Source organism: Mus musculus, chromosome 7 (assembly GCF_000001635.26).
Source record: "Mus musculus strain C57BL/6J chromosome 7, GRCm38.p6 C57BL/6J".
Lineage (NCBI taxonomy): Eukaryota > Metazoa > Chordata > Mammalia > Rodentia > Muridae > Mus > Mus musculus.
Genome location: NC_000073.6, coordinates 130681183 through 130708863, shown reverse-complemented (window position 1 = coordinate 130708863; position 27681 = coordinate 130681183). Strand labels below are relative to the sequence as shown.

The 27681-nt window shown below is 47.9% G+C and overlaps 1 protein-coding gene across 47 annotated transcripts in view; it reads right to left on the bottom strand.

Annotated features, from left to right (window-relative positions):
• Nucleotides 1-27681, bottom strand: part of Tacc2 (transforming, acidic coiled-coil containing protein 2) — a 214697-nt gene that overhangs the window by 58842 nt on the left and 128174 nt on the right. For 5 of the 47 annotated variants that reach the window (XM_030242831.1, XM_006508088.4, XM_006508089.4 and 2 more), the window contains exon 1: nt 15877-16523. The exons of 37 other annotated variants lie outside the window; for them this stretch is intronic. In XM_030242831.1, the coding sequence (XP_030098691.1) occupies nt 15877-15944 (68 nt within the window). In that variant the 5' untranslated portion in view covers nt 15945-16523. Of the gene's footprint in view, nt 1-15876; nt 16524-27681 lie in introns of those variants that run through there. 5 more of the 47 variants (XM_011241874.3, XM_030242832.1, NM_021314.5 and 2 more) reach the window with 3 other exon arrangements.

Sequence of the window (27681 nt, the reverse complement as noted above, 5' to 3'; positions counted from 1 at the left end):
CGTACCCCATGAATATGCCACTCACTTCATAAATGTTCATAAAAACTTGCTAACATCTACAGTGAAGAACCTTCCCCCCTCTTCCCTCCCCCTCCCCCCCCCCCCCCCCCCGGGCAATGCTGCTGCCCTCCTTTGGAACAGTCTGGGCTTTGCTAAATCCATCTCGGTGTGAACAGGCTATGCCTCTCAACTGGATTATTTCCATCGGGAAGACAGTAATAAGAGACCCCTACAATGTAGCTATAACCCCAACTCCATAAAGCACTTGGACCTTGGAGAATGTGCTGTACAAACCAGCTGGGCACACGCTCTGTTTTATTTAGCTAAAGCTACTCAGTTGGTCATGAAGGGGAGGCCACAGAAAATGTTGCCAGTGCTTTGCCAGGACAACTGTGGAGAGACTCTGGTAGAAGAGTCTCTACATACATGTGAAGGCGGGTCCTGTGAGCTCACCCTGACTCTTCCTGAGGGGCAGACACAACTCCGCCTCCCAGGATGGGCAGTGTTTGTAGAATGGAGGAAGCTCTTGTGGCAACGGGCAGTGTGGGCATGTATGTGTGTATGTGCTTGTTCAAACACCCTTACAGACACTCAGCTTTTAAACGGGCGCATCTGTTATCCTTCTAGGAGCCTCTCAAAAGCCAAGCAGCACTCTGGTTGGCCCCATGAGTGAAGAAACACAATGTTACTGAGTTTGGCTCCCTGCTCCCGGTCCCATCACTGTGGCTTTGTTAAGACTCTCCTGTAGAAAAGCCAGATGGAGACTCAACACTTGGGGGAAGCAGGGATGGCTGTCAGAGGGCGCATCACATAAAGGTGCTTGTCACCAAACCTGAAGACCAGAGTTCAATCCCTGCAACCCACACGGTGGGAGCAGAGAATGAACTCTTAAGTCTTCTGATCTCCATGTGCACTGTGGACTCTCTCTCTCTCTCTCTCTCTCTCTCTCTCTCTCTCTCTCTCTCTAAAAGATTTATTTATTTATTTATTTATTTATTTATTTAATGAGTACACTGTAGTTGTCTTTAGACACACCAAAAGAGAGCATCTAATCTCATTATGGATGGTTGTGAGCCACCATGTGGTTGCTGGGATTTGAACTCAGGACCTCTGGAAGAGCAGTCAGTGCTCTTAACTGCTGAGCCATCTCACCAACCCTCTCTCTTTTTAATAAAAGAAGAGAGAAATGGAGAAAAAAAGGCTTTCAGGCTGTCCTTTTATTTCTGCGCCTTCATACAATGATATTCTGGAAATCTCATCTTCGTAGCTGAACTCTTTGCTCGAGTAAATTTAAGTTGGAATCTTTATTTCTCCCCCACCCCCAACCCCTTGAGGAAGTAGCTAATAAACCCAGGGCCTTGTACATGTTATACAAACGGCCTACCACTGAGCTGTCGATCCCTAAGCCCCAAGTCAGAATCTCTACTTCAAATTCAGGTTTGTTAGAACTCTAACCAGAAGGGCTGGTAAGATGGCTCAATGGCTAAGAGTGCTTCCTTAGCCTAGAGTTCATTTCCCAGCACCGAACAGCAAGCAGCTCACAACTGCCTGTAACAAGCCACAGCTACCAGTGATGGGACCAGGAGCTCGGAGCCAAACTCGGTAACATCGTGTTTCTTCATTCATGGAGCCAACCAGAATGCTACCTGGCTTTTGAGAGGCTCCTAGAAGGATAACAGATGAGCCAGTTTAAAAGCCGTACAGAGCTAAACGTACACAAATAGAGGCCGCATGGAAGTACTGCTTTTGTACCATATACCGAAGCTTCGGGGTATCAGAAACAACAGGCTGCCTTGCCACAGGGGAAGTCTTGGCGGTTTGGTATCTAGATCCTGAACTCAAATCAAATGAGAAGAGGCAAGGCCATGCTGGTGACCAGCACATGACTGTATTCAGGGAGACTATGTGGTGGGTGAGAAAGACACCCCAAAAGGCAGTGCAAGGAAGAACTCAAAAAAAGCAGCAAGGCTTGGCCCAAGAGCTGAGGCTTCTCCAAGCACTGTCAGTTAACGGACCCTCCCTCAGCACTTCTGAGTGGGAGGGATGGGGGTGCACTGCACACATAGTAGAGAGAGCTCTGTAAGTGCTATGTAAGGAAGACAGACTAAGGGCCATGCCTATGAAGTAGATTTAGAGAAATAAAAAATAAATACGGGCAAATGTACGTGAATCTGCATACACGTTTGCGTACATTGAAGCCTATGTACAGAGTTAAACACACACAAATAGAGGCAGCATGGAAGTGCTGTTTTTATAATATATACTGAAGCTTTGGGTATCAGAAAGAACAGGCTGCCTTGCCACAGGGGAAGATGCTAACTCCAGTAGGGAAAGCCTCCGAGGGCTGTCTGGGTTGTTCAGGAAGCTCCTTCTGATCTTATCTACATGCTGGGCATGATGAATGGGATGCCACCAAGGTCTACCCACACAGCTTGATCACGGCCCACGTAATATTAGTTAAGGAAAAAAATCCGGGAAGACAGGTGTGGGAAAGCACAGCCTAAGGCAGACACAGCCACCAGAGCCAGACACTCCCCAAGGGTGAAGCTCCCACCCAGCACAGTCTAAGGCAGACACAGCCACCAGAGCCAGACACTCCCCAAGGGTGAAGCTCCCACCCAGCACAGTCTAAGGCAGACACAGCCACCAGACACTCACCAAGGGTGAAGCTTCGCCCCAGCACAGTCTAGGGCAGGCAGCTAGGATCAGGAGGGACTCCTACCACTACCACTGCAAGGGCCTCAGCATGTTTATTAGGTACACAACAGAGGGAGGGCTTGGTACCTACAAGTCTGTAATGCCGGCTGGAATGTGGTGCTGGGGAGGTAGCACTTCTCCACCTTGGAGGCAAGTATCTCAATGAATAAATATGTATATAAATAAATGAGGCCCGTGAGAGGCTCTGCAGGTAAAGGGGCCTGCTGCCAAGCCTGATGACCCAAGAGTCAATTCCTGGGGTCTACATGGTGGAAGGAGAAAATTGACTCCTGCAGAGAATGGATTCATACTTCCAAAGAGGTGTCATGGAATGTGTACTTCCCCATAAATAAATAAGTAAGTAAATAAATAAATAAATGTAGTAAATAAACAAGATTGAGAAGCAATTGAGGAAGATGCTAGATATCAATCTTTAGTCCCCATATGCATGTACACACACACACACACACACACACACACACACACACGTATAGTTACCACCCATGCACAAACACAAAGGAGTACACACACAGAGGGAAGAAAAAACCAAACCCCTCAATATTTAACTCAGCTTGCACTGAACTTTCTTCCAAAGCCAGAAGTATCTCTTTGAAATAGCATGCACATCTTGGGAATGGATACTTTCAACCTTTGATGTAAGGAGTTGAGAACTCGAAGCATGGAGCTGGGCTTTGACATCTCTCTTAAGAATAAGCTAGAAGAAGGCTGGCGCCTGTCCAGTCTGAGGCCTGATGAGAGTGGTAGCCAGGTGCCTACTGTCAGATCTACACTCAATTTCTGAATGCAACCAAGTAGTTTCCTGGCAGGTCAGCTGTGAGTGTCTGTTTTGACTCATTTGGGTTCTTGTCAAAAAGCCCTTAACCTTGAGACAGCAATGCCTATAGTGATGTGGGGAATTGTATCAGTTCACTTGAATTTGTTACATGTAACTGAAATCTAAGGTGACTTACCCGCTATTCTATTTAAACCACTGACTATGCGCTAGTGTTTTTGTTGAAGTTTAACAAGCTGGCATGTAAGGACCTGAGAATCTCTTAGAATTATCAAAGTATTTTTCTCCCTGTACCAGTTATAATATAGTAAATAAATACATTATTTTAATTAAAATTCTCCCGAAGTATAACCTGGGATTTCTACCTCCCTTTGACACCTGCTACTTTCCCCTCCTTCATATGTCTAAAACCCAGCTGTTTCTTACCATCACGGTCACTATCACCACCCCAGGTCTGTCCTCACACCAGCATCCTGGCCCTGCTGATAATCTCTGAGCAGTTAGAATGATCAACATAAATTGTCTGAACTCAGGGTGAGCCCCCTGCACTAGCTTAATGAGTCCTCCTTTGTCCCAATCAATGGTCACCATCACCACTGCCCACATGCTAGGCTGCTTGGCAGACTTTATTCTCCGTCCACCTGGTTCTCCCGAGCTGTAGAAGCCAGTGTGTGCACTCCGCTACCATCCATCCCACCACCAGCTCATCATGGCTCTTCATAGCTCCCCTCAGCCTGGGACCTTAGCCCCGAGCTCTGGATGACCTGCTCTGTGCTCTTCGGTGTTAGTCTCAGTGTCTTGAGAACACAAGAAGGGAAACCCAGCCTTTCAGAAGTGTCAGGTACTTCTGTCTGATTACAGCTCTTACTAAATACTCAAGTGGAATTTGATACTTAATCTTATGATTCTTCACCCACGGCTGCTTTAACACACACTTTCCCTCTCTCCCTCGCCACCCCCCACCCCTGTGTGTGTGCATGCATTTGTGGAACTTGGTGGTGTTCAATAGACTCCTGAATCACTGCTCCACTGTAAAGGCTGGTGTGAGTGGGTAAACACCTACCTACCTCTCTGCCTCACAGTGTGCATGTAACTACTAGAACTACAAACACGGCTTCCATGTCCACCCCAAGCATCAGTCACTTTTCTCCTGCCCCTGATACAAATCAGGAAACTAAGGCCCAAGACTGGTAGCAGCCTGTCCACACTTGGAGCCAAATCTGTAGATGCTCAACTCTATAATTAATAACCACTCTACAGCTGTCTTCCATAAGCTGTCAGGGCTAATTCTTGTAATCTATGTAAAGAAAGTAATTTAATTTATACTTTTATCAGTTCAGAATGTGTAATAAGGGGCCAGAGGTTGAGCTGACTAAGCTATATTGTATATGAGAAGAGAATGTGAACCTACTCTAGGGGGCATGAAGCCTTAGAGAAATGTGCATTTCCAGGCACTGGGCAAAACCTACAGGCTGCCCCAGTGAGTGTGCTGTTTGCAAGCCATCTCTTCATTTTCACTGTATGTATGAAAAAAAAAAAAGGCAAGAAAGAGACAAAGGATTTAAGTCCTGCTACTTCTTATTGTTCAAAGGCACTGTTTGCAGACTGGCTTAAAATCTGCTTTAACTGTTTGGGTCTTCATTTTGCTTTGACTTTTATGTATTTATTTTGGGGTGAGGTGTGGAACACAAACTGTGGTGCACACAGCCTGGTCGGAGGACAACTTGAAGGGGTCACTGCTCCCCTTCGACCATGTGAGTCTCTGGCTTAGGGGTAGGCACCTGCACTCACTGAGCCATGTCACCACCTGTTAACAGCCAGTGCAATCAGACAAAGTGCTGACACTGTGTACATCCCTTGCTGCAGAGCCCCTATCTTATGTTCCTGTTCTACATCCCAGGGAGACGCCTGCAGTGGCCCTGAAGCATTGTCTCTCCAGGGCTAGCTCTGGACACACCTGGAGGCCATGGCAGACTGTTAGGAGAGTGTCACCCAGCTACATCCCATTCCTACACAGTTCTTTTTTCCCTTTTTTATAAACCAGAAGTTGTTTTACTCTCACAAGAGGCACACCATTCGTGGAACCCCCTCTTACGTTTCTCACCATGACTCACAGGGAGTCAGGTCGTCATTTTCAGAGTTTCCCTGTGACATACAATTTGCTAAAAGCCACAGTTTTGGATAGACTGTACCTTTGGCAAATCAGACATCCTTCCCATCTGAAATTACAGATTCTTACTGTAGAAGAAAATGAAGTGGGTAGTTTATTTGGAGTTAAAAATGGCCAGCTTGGGTCCAGGCCCTCCACCTGAATCTCTCTTTTTGTCTCTTCAGGACATTGGAGTTTGGTTCTAAGAGAGGCCAGCATGTGTCAGCAGGTGGGAGGAGAAGGCTGAGCAAGACAAGAAGAGCCTTGTCACCTGCTGTAGCAGAGCACCCAGCAGGAGGGAACCACAGGAGTTGCTCTCAGTTCCTGCTGGCCACTGAGAGGAATCCAGTCAGCAGCAGGGTCTCCTGAAATGTGGATCAGATGTGGCCCACAGAAGCTTCAGGAGCAACCATATCAAAGGCTCTACCCAACCATTTGTGGGAGCCAAGGTGGACGTCGCTATGGCTTTTACAGAGAACACCTGCATGTCATGCCAGATTCTTCGAGGAGAGACTCCTTGAATACACATTGACCTGCATGAGTGACCCTAAGGCTTCTCTGGGGTACAGGGCTGTGGGAGAGTAAGCATTAGTCTCCCGGGGAGCTATGAAGGACAGACGTCCACAGAGGGCAAGCAGAGGCTACTTAGGGGTAATGCAGGGTGGGTGTGAGGTCAGGAACCTCTTTGTATTTGTGGGGCGTGCTTAGCTTTAACCACCAGTTCGGGTGGCTGAGTTGTGTGCTCTAAGCGAGGCTGGCCACATGACCAGGTGCATCAGTGTGATGTGGCAGTGTCTAAAGAGAGGTATCTGGGCTTTGCCTGTGGTTGTGGCTTTGGTTGCAAGTAGAAAATGAAATAAAGGGGATTTAAAGAAAAAAAGTGAAAAGAATTAGGTCTCCTGTGATTGGCGGGAGGGGTTCCACCAGACCAACGGCCACAGTGGTTTTAGAAAACTGGATCTCCCACAGAGAAACGCCAAACCCCAAACTCTCTCGCCTCAGGTTTGTGTGTTTAACGTCACCCTCATGTACCAGAGCTGATTCGTCCTGAGCGTCTGAGCTGCCTTTCCCTCTCTGTAACCTCTAAGAGTCTTCAAGATGCTAGAGGAGTTTTGAGCCTCAGCTTCTGAGCTGTCTGCTCCACCAAGACCTGGAGCCCAGACAAGAGATGGGAATGCCCTAGGGAGAGCAGGTGCCTCTGCTTGGTCCACAAATGCCAAATCAACAGCCCAGCATCTATCTCCTGCCCTAACTGGAGGACCACAGGAAACCTGGTACAACTGCCAGAGCGAACATCTTTGGATGCCTGAGAAAGGTTTGAGAAGAGAATAAGGAGCAGGGAGAGGCAAGAGATAGTTAGGGGAGGCTGGGAGCTTCCGGCAGTGTCCCTGGTTAAGTAGGGTCATCCATGGGTAAGAAATAAAGGAATGTTCTATGTATGGTGGTATCTCAGTGTACAGCTGCTGAGAGATGGGGGTACATCATGAGTGGTACAAAAGCTACATCTATGTCTTCTCTCCTGTCCAGATGTTCAATTTAAAAACAGAAGAAAAAAAAGAGGGGTGAATGTGTCTGAGTTGCACTTACATAACATCTTGAGTGCTGACCACTTCCAAAGCTTACATACATTCTCCTGTTCACTGCACAGTCTGGAGCTGCCCCCAAACACACGGCACACCTGCTTCCACAGACAGGACAGAAGGCCACCAATGAGTTTTCTCTTTGGCCCTACTCCCAGTGTGAGACCATGTGGCTGTTGTCAGCCTTATTTGTGTGACAGAGGACAGTACAGGTACACTTTTCTCCTGATTGGAAGTTGTGAGTTTTCTCTTTGTTTCTCCAACCAAGTGTCACTCCAGGTCATACATGTGACCTGTGACTAGGTCAGCAGGGCAGGTGACATGGAGCCCAGGTCTGACCCACTGCTCCCAAGATAAAGTGGGGAGAGCATCCAGAGAACACTGACAAGCCTGTCTACTGTCAGGGGCACTGTCCAGTACAGAGGGACTCTAGCTCCATATAGATTTTCCATAGGCATGTGGCAGTGCTCGTTCAGTGTGGGCTGCCAACCTCAGTTACAACTGTCAGGAAGTGGGGCTGGCTTCCCTCCCCACTTTTGCTTTTGCTGAAAATAAAGAAGAGAAATGCATTGGTCTGTCTGATATGAAGGATATCTGATATGCGACCCCTGTGAAAGGCTTTGTTTAACCCCTAATGGAGTTGAGATCCATAGGCTGAGAACCTCTGTTCATGAGTCTATCTGCACCAAGCTGAACAATGTAACCCTCCAGTCTAACTGCAAGTCTGTGCCCTCTATCCAACATTTCCCATCCCCTTTCTCTCTTAGCCCTTGGCAGCTTTGTTTCTAGTTTCCCCCTGCTATTCAACTATTTCCTTGCAGAGAAGGCATACTAAGTATCTACAAAACAAGCCTACATCTACATTACACTGGAAACTCAAGAAAGGCTCTCTGTAGGTAACTGCTTCCTCACATACAGCTTCACAAGTCCAGTGCAGTAGTGGGTGACAGATGGACAAATTCATAGAAATATAAAAAACAAAGCTAATGATCATTTGCTACACTCATGTGCTGTCTTGCTTACATCTTCCAGCCGAGGAGGAACGCAACATTTTTACCTTGTGAATGTGCACGAGATCCAGGGCGATGGTGATTTTTTTTTTAATTTATTTTATATATGTGAATACACTGCTGCTTTCTTCAGACACACCAGAAGAGGGCATCAGATCCCATTACAGATGGTTGTGAGCCACCATATGGTTGCTGGGAATTGAACTCAGGACCTCTGGAAGGGCAGTCAGTGCTCTTCACCTCTGGACCACGATGGTGCTTTTTAATACCGCAGAGGGAAAAGCACTGAGTTGCTGGTGGATGGTGAGAAGCCATTGGTGTTCCTCTTCTGAACTCTTTGTAACAAGGAGACTCCTCGGTGAAGACAGAGAGGACAACACTGAGCCCTATAAGCTGTCTGTCTGCCCAGACCATCCTTTCTGGGTGTCGTCTTTCCTTGGTGCCTCGGCTGGGTTTGCATGTTAAACCTTCCCAGTTCAGGCTGAATGCATTAACTCTGCTGTTCCTTAGATACTGTTTGTCTTCTGTTTCTATAAATGCAATGGAGACTAAGTCATGGCATAGAGGAGTAGGGGTGAGGACTGAAAAGGCTATAGAGCTATCTGGGTTCATGCAGACTTTTCCTGGAGGTGGTTTAAGGTACCCATGTGTCAGAGAAGTGTGAGAAATCCATCTGCTATACTCAGATGTAGCGTTGTCACTTGTCAGAAATGTTGAAAGATGACACTGGAGCCGTCAAGGGAGATTAGAGAAGCCCTGGGTGGGTGAAGGATGGCAGCAGATGAAGATTGGTGACCAGCCCTGTGTACCTTGGGTGGGAGGCAAGGTGACACAGTGGAAGATGTACAGGGGAGGAGGCCACTAGCAGACTCCTAGTCCATGCATACCGGCTGAGAGTACCATGGAGTCTGCAATCAGTGAGAGCAAATCAGAGAGCAGGATGGGGGGGCGGGGGGAGTGATGGATGCCTCCACAGACCTGCTGGTCAGGGAGGAGGCAGGAGAAAGGACAGGGTCCTGAAGGGGCCAGCACTGAGCTTAGCTCAAGCACTGGGAACTTGGAAATGTGTTTTCTGGGATGAGGGGTGGCAGGGGAAAGAGCTTAGGCAATGTGAGGCCCATGGCCAGATCTGGCTTCATGTTCAAAGAAAAAAGAAAAAAAAAAAAAAAGGTAGAAGAGGATGTGTTTCTTGCCTTGCAGAGTGGCCCTGAGTGAACTTTGTTTTTTTAGTACATGAGAAGATCTGGGTGGCCTTAGAACTGAGAGCTGCCTGTGGCCTTTAGGATTGTGTGGCATCCCTGAGTTTCCATGAGGTCTTCCCTGTTTAACAGTATAGTAGAAACTATACTTCAAAATGGGCAGTGGCTGGGGGCAGAAGGTGCCTCCTCATGGCAGACTTGCTGGAACAGGCTGGGCTATGGTTCCAGGGGGACTCAAGGACCTATAGCATGCTTACAGCTCATCCCAGCTCAGGAAGAAATGATAGTATCATGTTGCTTTGTGTCCCTAGTCAGCCCCAGCAATAGGCTCAGCTGGTAAAGACGCTTGCCACCATGCCTGACAACTTAAATGTGATCCTTTGGCCCCATTTGATGAAAGAAGAGAACTGACTCTACACTGACCTCTGACCTTTGCTCAATTTTACACACACACACAGGGGGGGAGAGAGAGAGAGAGAGAGAGAGAGAGAGAGAGAGAGAGAGAGAGAGAGAGAAGAAAGAGACAGACAGACAGACAGAGGCATATTAAAAACCAGAGGACCAGTAACCTAGATCACCAAATATGCATCAAGTTAGTGACACAAGATAGCAAGCAGGACTTCAGAGTTCTAGGGAAAGAGAGCAGCCTCTTTCTAGAGAAAGCTGGGGAGGGTAGAAGGCAGGGTAGAGAGGAAGGAAGGTGCCTGCTGTAGGAAATGTGGCTGGAAGGAGCAGGTGTGGGTGTGCATGTGACTTCTAAAGTTTACAGTGGTGGCCTAGAGAATGAGGAGACAATGAGGCCCTGTCAAGGGGACTATGGTCTGGGCTGGCACTTAGAGGGCACATACCTCAGGGGGAGTCTAGACTGGGGGGTTAAAAGGCATCCAAGTCCCAGAATTGGGCATGGTCCTCCAAAACCACCTGGGAGCTCCAGGCCTGGGAAGAAGGGAACACCAGATACTCAACAGGTGAAGGAAGAGTCTTGTCTTGGAGATGTCCCCAAACCCCTCATTTGCCGTGAGCCCTGGTGACAAGAAGCTCCAAGGTGAATAGCAACGACACATGATGATGGGGTGAGGAAGTTCCCCCTCAGAACGTCTGTCTTAGTCTGTTTGACACTAAAACAAAAGACCCCAAGATGAGTGGCTAAAAATAACTAAGTTATTTCTCATGGCCTCGGAGCCTGGGAGATCCAACCCTAACTCAGTGCAGGTGAGGGTCCCTTCCTGCCCTTCTTAATGTGCCTCCCAGCCCCAAGAGTGAGGGGTTCTGTCCTAAGGATGCAAGTCCCTCAGATCCTTGCCGGTTCCCAAAGGCTCTACCCGGCCCCATGGCGTGGAGAGCAGGGTTTCTACAAGGTTCTCCCACCCACAGAACCCTCTCTAGCTCCTTATCTCCGTTTATGTTTAGGGGTGCTCAGGCTAGGCAGGTCCGCAGTCTCTGAGCAGCAGGCACCCAGCTTTTCACTTAGTAAGCTTGAGTTCTCCATAAGAAATCCTAGAGGGGACATGAAGCTGGGCAAGCACAGTGCCCAGGAGGGGAAGGGCATGCACGAGGGCAACCACACTGGACTGAAGTCTCAACCATTCCTGGCAAGGGAAGGAAACACAGATCTGAGCCCTGTGCCAATCATCCCGACAAAAGACATTAGCAAACGATAGCCCATCGCCTGCTTTTTATGAATAAAGTCTTATTGGACCAGTAAGTTACAAACAATCTCTGGCAGCCGTTGTACTGTAAGGGTAGCACCATTTACTATTTATCTGAGCCTTTATGGTTTTCTAAGCCGGTGATTTAACCATACCGAGGATTCGGCTTCCTTAGCTATAAAGTTTGCCTACAAAGTTGTATATAACCTCTTATCTGTATAGAGTATAATATTTCTATAACAAACAAAAAAGCCCTGCAAAGACTGTTGAGATAGCTCACTTGGGAGGCTGCTTGCCCAGCATGCATGAGGACCATAGACCTAGCACTCCATAAACGGTGTGTGCTGGTACACACCTGTAATCCCAGCACTACTTAGGTAGCGGCAGAAAGATCAAAACTTCAAGGTAACCTGCAGTTACACAGCGGGTTTGGGACCAGTCTAGATAACCAGACAGTTTCTTAAATTACAAAAAAAAAGCACCTGGCAGAGATTGCGCAAAGTTTCTGCTGATTCTCAGGCTCCTCAGCAGGGCTACGTAAAGAGCGGGCGTTAACTCCCGGCATGGCATCTGCCTTGTGCACCTCTGTTCCCATGTCTGGCACCGACAAGCTGCACCCACCTGCCCTGCAGAAACAACTGCTAAGAGAATTCATAAATACAAACAGCGTAAAGTCATCTGAGTGAACACAGCCGATACAGGATGGGCGTGTGAGCGCAGGCCTGACTGAGTCAGCGCTTTGTGTTCAAGTGGCCTCCCTTACCGAAACACAAGCAGGAGTCTGTGAACAACTGGTTTTCCGGGGACAGCTGTTCTCAATGGCCAGTCCACACTGGGAAGCGCAAGGGGCAGGACCAGAATTGTTCCATACCCTTTGCTGAAGCAGAGTGCTGCCCTAGCTCCAGTAATCCATCTGACAAGAGGAACCAATCATATTTTAGGCTAATGCAGTTTCCTAGGCAACCAACAATATAGCCATAGAAACAGACTGAGATAGCAGAAAGAAACAGAGCTAGGGATGAGGCGCACTGGCCCATAATCTCCTGACTTGGATGTACCCCTCACCTGCAGAGTCATTCATACTTGATTAAAATCTGAAATCCTACCTATCAGCAACAGGGTACCCCCCAACCCAAGACCCCAATAGAAACGGGTTTTTGCACGACCCCTTACATGTCCAGGAGTTACAGGAAAGGTTTTGGAATGATACTGCCCTTCAGTGCCCGCAGAGAGCAAGTCTCTAAGACAGTGGAGGGCCAGAACCCTGTGGATCTGGGCAATGGGCCACGGAGCCAGGGTGCAGCTATCTAGGATTGAATGGCAGAAGAGATGACACTCACAAGAAGCCTTTGGGACTCAAGCTTGTACCCCACTCAATAGACAACTCTGCCGTTTATTCAGTGAGAGAGGGTGGAGGAGGGGAGGGATAACTACTAGATGTGCCCAGTAATAATATCCAAAGTAAAATATGCTTTCTGAAACTTATCGTCTGTAACCCATAATAAAACACTGTTATTTCAACCTTTTCCATCGGTTTATTTATTTGGGTGTATGCGTGAGCTTGTGCGTATGCACACAGCACGGAACACACGCGGAAGTCAGAGGGACAACTCTGAAGAGTCAGCCCTCTTCAGTGTGGAGGTTAAGCATCCAGCTCAAGTCACTGGGTTTGGGGGAAGCACCTTTCAGGCTGAGCCATTTTGCCAGCCCCTAAATCTCTATTTTCTATTTGTTTATCTTTAGTCTTTACCCTCCCGCTGCAGACAGTCATCCTTCCAGTCTCCCTGGCTCCTCCTCTGCCTCTGTGGATGTTCTGGGGACCACAATCCCATAGCTTCCCATGTTTGCAGACTGTTTTCTAGAATCCGCCAGCAGCCCGCCCTGTAAGAGAGCCGCTGCCCACTTTGTCTCGGGCTTCACTGGCTGCCATGGTTGGCTTGGTGGGGAAGTCCCTGGAACTTATGACAAAGTGCTTGCTGCTGCTTCTCTTAGAGAGTCACATCCCCAGGGGCTCCCTTGGAAAGAAGGATGGCTACAGGGCTCATCACAAACCTTGCTCATTCCCAGTGAGAAGTACTTTAGGGTGGGCTCTCTCTCTCCTCACACCCTTTCTGCCGTTTGGAAGTGATTATGGCTTCTGTGAGAACTTCCTTCCCAGACAGGAAAGAAACAGCTAAGGCAGCAGCCAGTGGTTTCACAAAGCCCTGGCCTGAGAAGAGATACAATCGTCTCAGGGCTTCTCAAACTCTATCCCAAGCCACACAGGAATCTTTAATAAGCATGGTTAAAAAGGTGATTTGAATCTGAGTGGAGCCTCAGACCCTGCACTTCTGCCAGAGTCTGATGCTATAGTTAATGTGTCACCTCAGGGTTTTGAGGGGCTGGCTGCCTCAGATCTTCACCCTCTCCCTCAGTCCCCTCATCCCACAATCCCATGTGGCTTTAGCTTTCCCAGTCTTCCTCCTTCCTCACCTCACTGCTCTCTGAGAGGGACCAATCTGCTCACTGGGACTACACAAACCACTTACAGGCAGCCAGACTTGAAATCTAAGATAGAACCTTCAAACAAACAAAGCAGAGTGCTTCACAAACAAAAGTCCTTCGCTCGCTCGGTTTCCTCAGTTTCACCTTTATATATGGGCCTCTACAAATCCAGCTTTCACCCAAGAAATGTTCCCTCTAGATTCCTGCTGCCGTGGGCTGCAGCTGGCAGCAGGTGGGCGCCCCTGGCCTTCAACCTCGAACCCATGACATCGGCTTACAGCGGAAGCACTTCTCTGCCGCCACGCCTGCTATGTGTCTGTATCACTCGTGGGCACGAATACTCATATACACTACTATGAAAACACCACACCTGCTGGCACGTGGAAGAGCAGCTTTCTTAATGTAGTTTTCTTTTCTTTACTTTCCTTTCTTTCTTTTTTTTTTTTTTTTAACTTCAAGGTTGGGCAGAACACATCTGTAGGGGAAACACTTAGAGAAGGGGGTGCAAAGGCAAGCCATTAGAAACAACAGCCCTCAACAATTCCCCTTTCCACTTTTCTAAACTTTGGGGAACGGAGGATAGGATTTTTGTGAAGGCGCCTCATGTATCATCTTAAATTGTACTCTCAGACATTTCAGAAGCCTCAAGTGGTAAAACTGGATCAAGTGGAACAATGAAAAGGTTGGATGGGCAGCTGCCCTCTCAAGGTGGCCACGGGGCCTCTATCTTCTGTTGCCACTATCCCCCTGGGACAAACCCTTAAGGACTATTATCTAAAAGAACATGTTCCTACCAGAGTCTCTCCAGACTCAGCCCTCAGCTCCCAAGAACACAAGGCAGTAACTCAACCAGGATAGAAGACGGGGACCTTCGGGACCTGGGAACTTAATTTCCAATGGCTAATGTGCAAGTTTTCCCACCTAGGGTCACATTATCTTTTCTGGTCCCTCCGGTGCTTTGGTGTCAGATGTCACTGATTTCCAGTTCAGAGACTTTGAGAAAACAAACAAACAAAAGAGTCTGAAATTTTCTTTCCTCGAGTCCTATAAGGCAGTAGGATATTCCACACATCGAACAATACTGCACCTGAGTGGATAGGACAGCCTGGCCCTAGGTTCATACCATAAAAACTCCCAAACACAATACACCTCCATTGTAAGATACTGCGCTCTCAGGTTACGGGGATGAAGACACAGGTCGGATGCACACCTGCTCCTCAGAATGACTGGCTGTTCAAAAGGCAGAGCCTGGAAAACCATGCGGCTCAGCCCGGCATTACATCACCACATGAGTCCAGCGTGTCACTTAAGCCCAGCGAAGGGTGAAAGCCCCACACTCCCACACCTCTCATGGGGCCCAAACCCTACTCCAATACACAGACCAGGGCCTGCGAGCTTTAAAGTTACGTATCAAATACTCAAGAACGCACACTGCTCTGCCACCCCCCCACCCCGCAAGTCTCCAGAAATATTCTCCTCTTTGGAAAAGGGGAGAAGACATCCGAGGGAACTGGCAGAACCCACTTTCGACAGCAGCCTTTCTTGCTGAGTTGTGACCTGGCAGACAGACCTAGTCTATAAGCCCCATCCCTCCCGCGCCCCCAACAAGACTGGGTTTGTAATGGAGACTACCATAACAGAAAGAGCAACTGTAACAAACACTCCTCGGGAATAAAAAGCCACTTCTGAGCACATTAGCACTGTGGTTTGGAGAAAAGATCGGATTCCTGGATCGATGCATAGTCAGACTCTGCCTCAACCAATGACAAGGCTGTTTGGCTGTCTTTACTAATAATAGCAGGCGGCCTCGTCCTCGGTGTCAGCAGAAGAGAGTAGCCTGGTGATGCCTGGACTAGCCCGGCTGCACACGCACTCTGAGCTCCATGCCATCCATCTGTCCTGCCATGCAGGGAGCTAACCCAGCACTGTTTCCAGCATGTACAATACTCCTCCTAGGAGGAGGCCCTCTCTCCTTGATGCCTCCAGTTCCCTAGCAGGAAATACCAGTGGGGGCGGGGGTACAGAGGAAAAAGATGCTGATAGCGCAGAAGCCCCCACCATGCACCCTGCTGCTGAATAACCAAAACCGAATTCCAGAGGGCTATTTCTGCTCCAGAGGTATCCCAGGGCTGCAAGAAACTCGGTCCAGCTAAAACACAAAACACTACCAAGCAGCAGCCACCAGGTAAATCTTTGCAAGGCTTCCCGGGCCAGCCTAGGCTTCACGCTGCACCACATGGGGGAGAGAAGCACTAACAAAGCCGGGCAGCCTCTCCTCCCCACGGGGACTACAGGAGGCAGAGCACTGCACTTACATGGCCTCAGAAACCTCCAGGTTCAGGTCACTGGCTGGGGCTGGCTGCAGGGACTGCGACCCTCCCATCCTCGCTGAGCCCTGGCGTGCAGACTAGCCACGAGCAGGGCCAGCGTCCTGGTGCGGTTCCTCCAGCCCGGGGCGGGCCGGCCGGCGGCCGGGGCTGCTGCACTGCAGATGGGAGCAGCTGCTGGCATCCGTGGTGGCGGCGACTGGGAGCAGCGGCTCGAGGCCGGAGCCGGCCCGGGGGGCGAGCACCAAGGCAGTGTGCGCGTGCAAGTGCAGCTGGCGGGTGCGCGCCTAGGTGTGTGCGTGAGCGTGGCCGATACGCGTGGAGCTGCCCGAAAGGAGGCAGTGTGAGCCCAAGCACTGGCGAGGTCGGAAAGGATCTTCTCTTAAAGCCCCCGGTTCAGCCTCTGTGTTGGGACTTGATGATGTCACCACCACCAAGCGGCCTGACGCCTGCATCTTCACAAAGCTCCAACATCCTCCGGAAACTGCTGGGAGGGGGAGCGAAGACCCTCCCCTCTACTCACACACTAAGCCCAGCTTCCCAGCTTAGCCCAGACTGCTAGCTAGTACAGTGAGTCTTTTGAGAAGTAAATATATACTACTCAGCAGTACCTCTCTCTCTCTCTCTCTCTCTCTCTCTCTCTCTCACACACACACACACACACACACACACACATACACACACACACACACACACACACACACACACACACACACACACACCGCCCCAGAGAGCAGGGCAAGGTGGTCTATCAATTGACAAAGTTGGAAACAGGCCCCTGCTCTCTCACTCCCCCAGACTGTAGGAAGGCTACAGAACCAGAAAAACAGGCTGCAGTGGAAACTGAGGACCACACACCTGAACTTTCTCCAGACAGGAAGGCTGGGGAAGGACTAAAGTCTGTCCCAGAAGCATCGATCTGGCACAGTTCCTAGGCTTGCAGCCCACCAAGGCCAGGCTTCCAAGGATACCTTCATAGCTTAACAACTCTGCAGAGGTTGGGGCCAGCTGGAGAGAGAGCAGCACAGGGCCACCTTCAGGGACTGGGGCTGGATTCTGGTCTTTGGCCACCAGAAGAATTTTCTCTAAAGTCAAGCCCTATGCTATGCAAGCTGTGCTCCAGCGTCAGGGTCCTCCCTCATATACCAAGGATGTACAGGGGAATAATCCCCGATCCTAAACATAGGCAGGCTGGCATAGATGCTGGGGACACCCAGTGCCAGACCCCATTTCCCTGCTGGGGAGCAGCTCGGAAAGTCTCAGCAGTGGAGCTCTGGGCCTTCTCACTGGAGGCTACTTGAAAAGCATTCTATCTCCCTGTAAGTGCCTGTCACCCTAACACCCGACCACCACCTTACACATTCAATGCAATGGCTTTCTGAGCCCCGAACATTTACAGCTGGATTCAAACACCACTGCTTACAGGAAAGTGGAAAGACTCTTCTATGTTTTTACAATTCCTCAACTGGAATGACAGTTAGCTCATAAGAAGCATGTACATTATGGCCCCCCAAAAATAATAATATGAAGTAAAACCGACCGGTGCATACCATAAAATAAAATAAAGCTACGCAACACACTTTAAGATTCCTCCCGACGTACGTACTGACTGCCTTCTAAAAGTGTGGCTAAGGACGTCCGCACAGGCTGCACATCTAGAATTGCTACTTGCCTATAAGCTGCAGAGCCCGAGGGCCAGCTGACTTTCCTGGGCTCACATTTCTTCTCTGTGTCAAAAATACTACACCATCAAAATTGCTCCTCCAGATTGAGTGACACGAAATCTCCAGGAAGCACTGAGCTTTCTGTGTTTAAATAAAAACAGCAAACGATGCCGCCAGTCGTGTGGGGAAGGTAACCTTCAGCAGGGCAGCACACCTCCACGAAGGCCATCGTCACTCAAGGTCAGCACTACTGTCACCTGGTGCCAAGAACCCTGCAACTTATTTATTCAACCATAGGGAGGGGGAGGGGCTCTTTATTTAAAACAAAAACAGATCTTTTAGTTCTGTCTGCAGGTAGGGAGCCAAAAGAACCTTACATGTGTAGGAAAAGATCTTCATCAATGTTGATATGTAATCTTCCAAGGAAAGGGGCTCTCTCCCTGGGCACGTAGTATACAGAGTTCAGTTAGGTTACAACTAGGAAAAAATGGGAGAAATGAGAAGGAGGAGGGTCCTAGTTCCAGCCTGAACTAACCCCATTTTGCCCCTCACTGGCTCTATTCTGCCTCTTTAACTTTCTGCTTCGAGAATCTTCTACAAAGGCCCTGGACTGACAGATAAACATCTTCATGACAAAGGACCAACAGAGAGGACCTCTAAGCACTTGGGGCGAGGCTTGCAGGACATATCCCCCTCTCAAGGAGAAAACAGTCCATGATGGTGCAACTTTGTAAGGAACAGGGGCGAATTGCTTGGCGGGACCCAGACTGTCCCCCTCAAAGAGGGAGATGTATTAACTCATGGGACCCAGACAGTCCCCCTCAAGGGACAACAATGGCAGTAACACATTCAGAGCCCCAGGCAGAACTGAGACAAAGGCCTCCTGGCCTGACCAGGATCACAAGCTCTCAGTGAGGCAAACCCAGCCCTCTTCTTCTGCCCACTCCCTGCCCCCTTTTTTCCTCCTTATAAAATATCGGAGTTCCCAACAGCCCATTGAAGACAGACTTGGAGTCACCAAATCCTTTATCTGCTTTTTCCAACAGTCATATTCATTAACTCTGTCCTTCACCACACCTTATCTCTGACTGGTGTGCTCGGACTTCTAGATCTGATGACAGGGTCACAACCCGAACCTGTTTGGGTCGGTTTGCACAGGGCAGGCAGGGTCACAGGTCTGTCAAAATGTCTTTACCCTTGGTAAGTAGGAGGTTTCTGCCAAAAGTGAATGCTTTGAAATAGCACCAGAGTTCAAATCCTGATTGTCCCATCATTGGCTATATGCCCTTGAACCAAATGCCTAAGCACACAGCATGGAAGTACCAGCTGATCAAGAAAAATGGGCATGCTACTCCAGAAGGATATTGGGAAATGACGCTAAGTACAGCCCATGAACTCCTGGGACCAGGTCCTCCTTTCTAAGGACCATGTGACCTAAGTAGAATACCGTTACAATAATACAGTCATCAAGTGCTTATATTTAGAATCCTAACAACTGCGCAGTCACAATATAGTGACATAGTATGTAGTGGATAACATCACCTCACTGATATTAAAATTGTGCCCCCAAGTCATGGTAGAAACAGAGAGCCTGGGCACCTTTAAAGTTGATGACAACTGAACTTTTGCTGTGATTCCCTATTGAAGAATCACTCAGACCCTTAATTAATACTTTCTTTTTTAAAAAAAATATTTATTTATTTATTATATGTAAGTACACTGTAGCTTTACTTTAGACACCCCAAAAGAGGGCATCAGATCTTGTTACAGGTGGTTGTGAGCCACCATGTGGTTGCTGGGATTTGAACTCGGAACCTTCAGTGCTCTTAACCGCTGGGCCATCTCTCCAACCCTAATTAATACTCTCTGATGCTGACCAAATTACCCCACAGAAAATGCAAAGCTGAAGAAAGTGGGGGAAGGAAAGGGTTGTGTGAAGGCCAAGTGCCTCTTGAAATTCCTGTAGAATCCCTAGTCCTTAGAGTTATTAGTCTTTTTTTTTTTTTTTTTTTTTTTTTTTTTTTTTTTTTTTTTGAGACAGGGTTTCTCTGTGTAGCCCTGGCTGTCCTGGAATTCACTCTGTAGGCCAGGTTGGCCTCAAACTTAGAAATCCACCTGCCTTTTGGCTCCCAAGTGCTGGGATTAAAGGCATGTGCCACCACTGCCTGGCAAGTTCTTAGTCTTTTCAGGTGCCTTCAGTTGTGTGGTGAGGCCACACAGGTGGTGGCTCTCAACACCCTACTTTCCCCACCCTCACATGCTGGCTCTTCCTCCCATCCATCCCACCCTCTCTTTTGGGCCAGACTACATCCTGACCTCCCTCTCTAGACACACACCAATGGTGCCCACCACTTTCAAACACAACTCTGATAAGACCCTGACCTCAAACAGCCCTTCTGGGTCTTTAAGCCCCATACACATACACAGTCTGAGTCCCTGAGAGTAGACCAAAGCCACGTGGGTAGGCTCCAAGCCTGACAAAGCCCTGTAGCCACAAGGCGAGCCCTGTGATCCAGGCTCCACAGCCCACAGGGGAACAAAGGTCTGGGAACAAAGGTTAAGGGCTAGGGAGATGGCTTGGTGGTCCTTCTACACATGCAGAAGTCTGGGATTTGGTAACTCTAGTTCCAGGGACATCTGGTGCTCGCTTCTGGCCACTTTGGGCTCTTGCATACATGTGGTACCCACAGACTTGTGCGGACTCACACACATACATATAAATAAATAAATTATACATGTATGAACGTATGCACACACATACACATGTGCGCGCGTGTGCACACACACAATTTTGTTTGTTTTCAAGACAGAGTTTCTCTGTATAGCCTTGGCTGTCCTAGAACTTGCTTTGTAGATCAAGCTGGCCTCAAATTCAGAGATATGCGTGCTTCTATCTACCAAGTGCTGGGATTAAAGGTATGCAGCAAGACACCCAAAGTAGTTTTGTTTGTTTTTTTGTTTTTTTTAAAGATATATACATTTATCATGTATACAGCATTCTGCCTGCATGTATGCCTGCAGACCAGAAGAGGGTACCAGATCTCATTTTAGATAGTTATGAACCACCATGTGGTTGCTGGGAATTGAACTCAGGACCTCTGGAAGAACAGACAGTGCTCTTAACCTCTGAGCCATTTCTCCAGCCCCCGATGGTAGTTTTGTAAAAATGATAGCTAAACCAGAAGGTAGCTTGTGCCAATCATCACGGCACTTGGGTGTGATAATGGTAGATTATCTTTACCTACACATCAAATTCAAGGACCAGCCTGGACTACATGAGATCCCGTCTCAAACATTTTTTTAAAAAGAATGTCTGAAGTGCCTCTGACACTCCAAGAAACAAACCTAAATTCCCTGTCTTGGTTTCATGTTTCGGGGAAGCTGATAGCTGCCGTCACAGCATTCCTTACCCTGCAATGCTGTGGACCCCTGAGCTGCTAATTACCCAAGCATGGGGGAAAGGAAAGTAGGTCAGATCACAGAACAGCTCAGGGGAGAGTGCTAAGGATGTAAATACAGTTAAAGAAAGAGCAGGCTGGGCAAGGTCTTGTTCCTTTTAGCCTAACCTGCCATACCTATCATACCGTGGTAGGCAATGAGGAGGCTGGGTCGACCCACGAGGGCTGCCATGCAGGAAGGGCCCTTCATGCAGGCTGCCATTCCAATGGCACTATGGCTGCCCACTCATAGCTGGCCCTCTGCCTGGACCCCCACATATCCAACTCCACCACACAGCAGGGTGCCCCTCGGCTGTGGCGCCTATGCACTGTTCCTGGCAGACTCACGGGGTTGCCCAACACTCTAAGAGTTGGGAAGCTGTGCAGCCCAAGTCTAGCACCCCATCATCATGTGAGCAGGAGCCCAGCAGGGCAATGCAGCAACAGGGGATGTCTGACTGTGGTCAGGAATGGCACAGTGCTGGGCTCTCTCCACACAGATGTTACAGAACTGGGCTCCTTGATCCTGGACTTGGAGAGAAATACGTCAGCCTCACTGACGTCCAAAAAGGGATCTGCTACCTTAAAGGCAAAGTCCCCAGTCTAGCATCTGGCTTTGCTCTGTCACTTGCCCCTTCCTGTGTTAGAGAAAGGGCAAAGGGGCTTCAGTGTGACCTTTTCTTGGCAAGGAGACACATCAAGGCGGATCCCAGGCACATCCTGGAAGTGTCTGCTCCGCACCAGCCTGAAGACTTCACTTTGTCTGTTCTTGCACTAGCAAGTGTCTTTACAATCAGAGCATTGGTCACAGTTAGCTATGTGTCCATCAGGTACCTCTGCTGTCTAACAATGCATGGCATTGCACACCACAGCGCCCTAAGCCAGATGCTGCAGGAAACCCTAGGGGCCATGGGAGTCTTCAGTCCACCATGACTAGAGAGCTGAAAGATAGCCATTGAGTCTCTTACACCAGGTCTTTTATGTATCTGCTCACCCACGAGTGTGGTTAGCTATGCAAGGCTGAATGCAAGCTTCCGGGAGGCTTCAGTTGTTCCAGAAGGCTCTCTTCCTGTTTTTTGTTTTGGTGTGTGTGTGTGTATGTGTACACTTGTGTGTGTGCATGTGGGTGTACAAATGTGTGTACATGTGTGAGCATGTGTGTGCATATTGTGTGCATTGTGTACATGTGTGTATGTATGTGCATGTGTGTGTGTGTGTGAGCATGTGTGAATATATGTGTGCATGTGTGTGTGTGTGTGTGTGTGAGCATGTGTGAATATATGTGTGCTTGTGTGTGTGTGTGTGTGTGTGTGTGTGTGTGTGTGTGTGTGTGTGTGTGTGTTCACTGCTGGGGATGACACCTGAGTCCTTATACTTTCTAGGCAAGCACTCTACAACGTGTCTAGAATTCTCAATCCCTCCCAAGGTTTCTCTTGCTCTCTCCTTGAGAAGGAGATTATGGTGTCTCCCTTCACTCGTGTTCTCTAGTCCCGCGTGAGGCCCTTCACGATTCATGTCAGACTACTCTTCCTGGGAAAGCATTGCTTTACTGCAGCTGTGGCAGAAGCTGGAGGTTGAGACCCAGGGAGAGAAACCAGAACATGCTAACAATTCAGCGATGAGCGCTGAGATTCATTCTTATTTTAAAATAAAGAAGCCAGGATACGAGGTTGGCCAGCTCTAGGACAGGAGAACGGACAAGAAGGAGAACAGAGGAGAAGGTCATGGAAAACCACAGGGCTATCCCACAAGTTAAACGAGTATTGAAGTGTCACTCACATGTAAAGAAATCAGTAATGCAAACACCACAGGAAACCAAACATCCCCAAATCCTCCTTTAAATAAATCAACTCTACTCTTCTGAGAAGGAAATGGTAGGTAACATGCTTGAGTGGACTGATGAAAACATACATCCTCGCTGATGTGGACCAGCATAGAAACTTTCCATCCAAGCAAAGGGAAACATGGTGGAAAAGGAGTGGACACTGGGGGAGGGGATGAGGCTGGCTCTGAGGCACTGACCTAAGCCCTTGGAGGTGGCTACACAACTGGTTCTAAGATCCCAACAGGCAAAGGAAAAGACCACTCGTAAGAATCTAGCAGATGAGAGTTAGCGACCGGGAATGTTGGCAGAGTGGCTGCCAGCACTGAAGCTGGGTTTACTCCCTAGCCCTTCATCACTGATTAAGGCATATACCTATAACTTCACCACTGATTATAGCATATACCTATAACTTCACCACTGATTACGGCATATACCTATAACTTCACCACTGATTATGGCATATACCTATAACTTCATTAACTGATTATAGCATATACCTATAACTTCACCACTGATTACGGCATATACCTATAACTTCATTAACTGATTATAGCATATACCTATAACTTCACCACTGATTACGGCATATACCTATAACTTCATTAACTGATTATAGCATATACCTATAACTTCACCACTGATTACGGCATATACCTATAACTTCATCACTGATTACGGCATATACCTATAACTTCACCACTGATTATAGCATATACCTATAACTTCACCACTGATTACGGCATATACCTATAACTTCACCACTGATTATGGCATATACCTATAACTTCATTAACTGATTATAGCATATACCTATAACTTCACCACTGATTACGGCATATACCTATAACTTCATCACTGATTACGGCATATACCTATAACTTCATTAACTGATTACGGCATATACCTATAACTTCACTAACTGATTACAGCATATACCTATAACTTCATTAACTGATTATAGCATATACCTATAACTTCATTAACTGATTACAGCATATACCTATAACTTCATTAACTGATTATAGCATATACCTATAACTTCATTAACTGATTACAGCATATACCTATAACTTCATTAACTGATTACAGCATATACCTATAACTTTATCACTGATTACAGCATATACCTATAACTTCATTAACTGATTATGGCATATACCTATAACTTCATTAACTGATTATAGCATATACCTATAACTTCACTAACTGATTACAGCACATACCTATAACTTCATTAACTGATTACGGCATATACCTATAACTTGATTAACTGACTACAGCATATACCTATAACTTCACTAACTGATTACGGCATATACCTACAACTTCATTAACTGACTACAACATATACCTATAACTTCACTAACTGATTATGGCATATACCTACAACTTCATTAACTGACTACAGCATATACCTATAACCCTAGCACACTGGACAGCAAGGCAAGAGGATCACAAGTTCAAGGTCATATCCAGACACATGCATAGCAAGCTCAGACTACCCCAGGCCAGTTGAAATCCTTCCTTAAAAACAAGCCCCCCCCCCTTTTTTTTAAATGCTTTTAAAAAGGGTTGGGGAGGGCCGGGCGTAGTGGCGCATGCCTTTAATCCCAGCACTCGGGAGGCAGAGGCAGGCGGATTTCTGAGTTCGAGGCCAGCCTGATCTACAAAGTGAGGTCCAGGACAGCCAGGGCTATACAGAGAAACCCTGTCTCGAAAAACCAAAAAAAAAAAAAAAAAAGGGTTGGGAGACATCTCAGTGAATAACACTTGCCACACCAGTGGAGGATTGGACCTCAGATCTGCAGAACCCATGTAAACTTGCGGCATGCATAGCAGCCTACCTATGATCCCAGCACACTGAAGGCAGAGACTGGCGATTCCCAGAGCAACTGCCAGACTAGCCAAATTGGTGAGCTCCTGGTTCAACAAGAGACTCTGTTCCAACATATAGGGTATAGAGTAACTAGGAAAGACACTCAAGATTAGCTTCCAACCCACTCCCAAGGCTGGGTACATGTGTACCTGCACACACATGAACATACACATACATGACACATACACATACACCATGCACACAGCCATATATAATAATAAAACATTTAAGAAGTAACAACAACAAGAACCACTCTGTGGGTGAACACCTGACTGCTATTGACATTGCTGATACACGCACTCTCTCCTAAGTCCTCTGCCAGGGGACAGGGTATACAGTGGAACATGACTTCCACAATATCCTACCACCAGCCCACTGTTCAGCAGGCACAACAGGAGCTACTGAGCTGCCCCCTGCAAACCAACAGCAGGAAACTAGGACATCTCCTAGGGAGCTATGTCTAGTTGCTCCATCCTGGACTGAGAGTCCTAGAGCCCTACCTGCCAAGTCTCCATAGCAACAAGGTATGATGGGATGTTTGACTAGTTGCTCCAACCTAGACTGAAAGTCCCCACCTTTCATATCTCCATGGCAACAAAGTTGCACACAAAGAAGCAAAAGAAACCACCAGGACCACATTTTTTTTGTTGTTGGTAAATTCCCTAATAAACATGATCACTTCTCAACCAGACCTTTCTTTTCAGTAGCCTCTTGGGAGATGCTCACCGCCAGTGACCACAAGGCAGAGCCACAGCCTGGCACAGGAGACATGAAAGAAATCCTGGCAAAAGACTCAGTATCCACCAAAGCCCTTGAGAAACAGCGACTGGCAGAGGCAGACCTGAGCATGTAGGGGGATGCTGACTAAGGTGATGACTAAAGGCAACCTCAGAGAAGACAGAAGCATCGGAAAACCAAGAGGCTCCTGTGGAATCGGTTACGGAAAAGCGCTGTCCATGCTCAGCAAAGGTCAGGAGAAGGTAAGGCGTGTGCAGCCCTGAAACCAGCAGGAAAACCTGTGGCCCAAATTCCTCATTCACTGTGAGCAGTTATAGACAGACACCTTCAAAATCTACAGCAGCAGTTCTCAACCTGGGGGTTGTGACCCCCACAAGGTCAGATATCAGATACACTGCAGACCAGATATTTACATTAGGATTCACAGCAGTAGCAAAATTACAGTTAATGAAATAGCCACAAATAATTTTATGGTTGGGGGTCACCACACCACGAGAAACTGTATTAAAGAGTCTCGGGGTTTAGGAAGGGTGAAAAACCACCGAGTTGCAGCTGGTTCAAACGAGTCAGTCATTCTTATTTCCTTTCTCAAAGTCTCAAGCATTTCCCCAACTACTGATGGCAAAATCTGGATTCATTCAGGGGATTCATTGTAAATAGCTCCTCTCAGGTAACAATTTTCTTCAGACTTTACCAGACAGCCTTTCCTGGACTAACTTTATAGACCTGAACCTAAATAAAAACAAGCAGGTTGACCCAAAACAGACTTTTGGCTCAGTAAAACCCACCGTCCTAAGTCCAGGTTTCTACTTGGAAATAAAATCAAATTTTTTTCTTTACCAGTGGACTCACCTGGGCCAGGTGATTGCTTCTGTCTAGCCTCGAAAACACAGCCATTGATGGCCATCTTCCTCCTCAGTGGTAGCCTTTTACAGTAAGAATTTCATATGCATGCTACCGTCTAGGATCCTAAGAGAGCATTAATGTGTCTGCTTTGACTGTAGCTGTGTGGATCCTCTAAGATCCTCTGGCTCTTAAGCCTCCTGCTCTTGGAGACCTTTTGTACTAGGAATAAAAGGGTCTTTTAAGAAGAACATTAGGGTGTAAGCAGAACCGAGAATGGATACTGTCAGGAAGGATGCAAGGCTGGTTTCCCCAGCCAGACTGGAGAAACAGGCTAAGCATGGTCACCTGCCCATCTCCAGAACAAGGAGTTCTCAGGGGCTGCAGGGAAGCCACTCAGCATCAAAAGGCCTCCCAGATGAGCAAGCAAACCCAGAAACCCCAAGCCTTGTGTTTCCTTCCCGTGAGAGCAAAGGATAGCAGCCTGTTCAAGCCTCAGAAGCCATCCACACAGCCTGGCACATTGCCACCCCTGCCTGTAAGCAGTGCAGTAGAAACCAGGCTCAGAACTGCTGACTCAAGGCTCCCTGAAGCAGCAGAAATCCAGAGTGCTGGGCCAGAAATAGTAGCCATGAGAATCTACCGAGAGCATATCTGTGGGCAGAGCGAGTGAATGAGTGTGTCAGCAGACACATGGTGTGTGTGTGTGTGTGTGTGTGTGTGTGTTACCAAGTCCTAAAAATATCACCACCTTTCCGTAGAAATCCCAGAAGCCCTATGTGTGTCCCCATGGCCAGCTCCATGAGCCTGCAACTGTCTGGAGATGCAGGCTGTTTTGCTCCTCCTTGAATGTTTAGCTCTTTTTTTTTTTTTAAGATTTATTTTACTTATTTATTTTATGTAAAGGAGTGTTCTATCTACATGTACACCTACATGCTAGAGGGGCGATCAGATCACACTGTAGATGGATGTGAGCCACCATGTGGTTGCTAGGGATTGAACTCAGGCCCTCTGGAAGAGCAGATGGTGTTCTTAACCTCTCAGCCATCTCTAAGCCTGAGTACTTAGCTCTTTAGGAGTCGATTTGTACACATGAAGACAACTGTCCTGTGACCTCAGACTGACCTGAGTCTTGCCTTGTCTTGATGACCTTATGGAAATGTTGGGAAAGATCCCGGGGCATAGACATGACCAGGCTAACTAATGGCTTGCAGAGTCTCAGTGTATGGATGGCATCTGCAGGGTCACCGCTATACCTCCAGCACCTGGACTCAGGCTTAGTCAGAGGGGACACTCCACAGACACGAGTGGATGGGTGAATGAGGAAATGAGCCATGAGACAAACTCAGGCCCTCTCTAGCACATAGCTACCACCATAGTTCAGGCCAGCACTGTCTCCTACCTGGACCA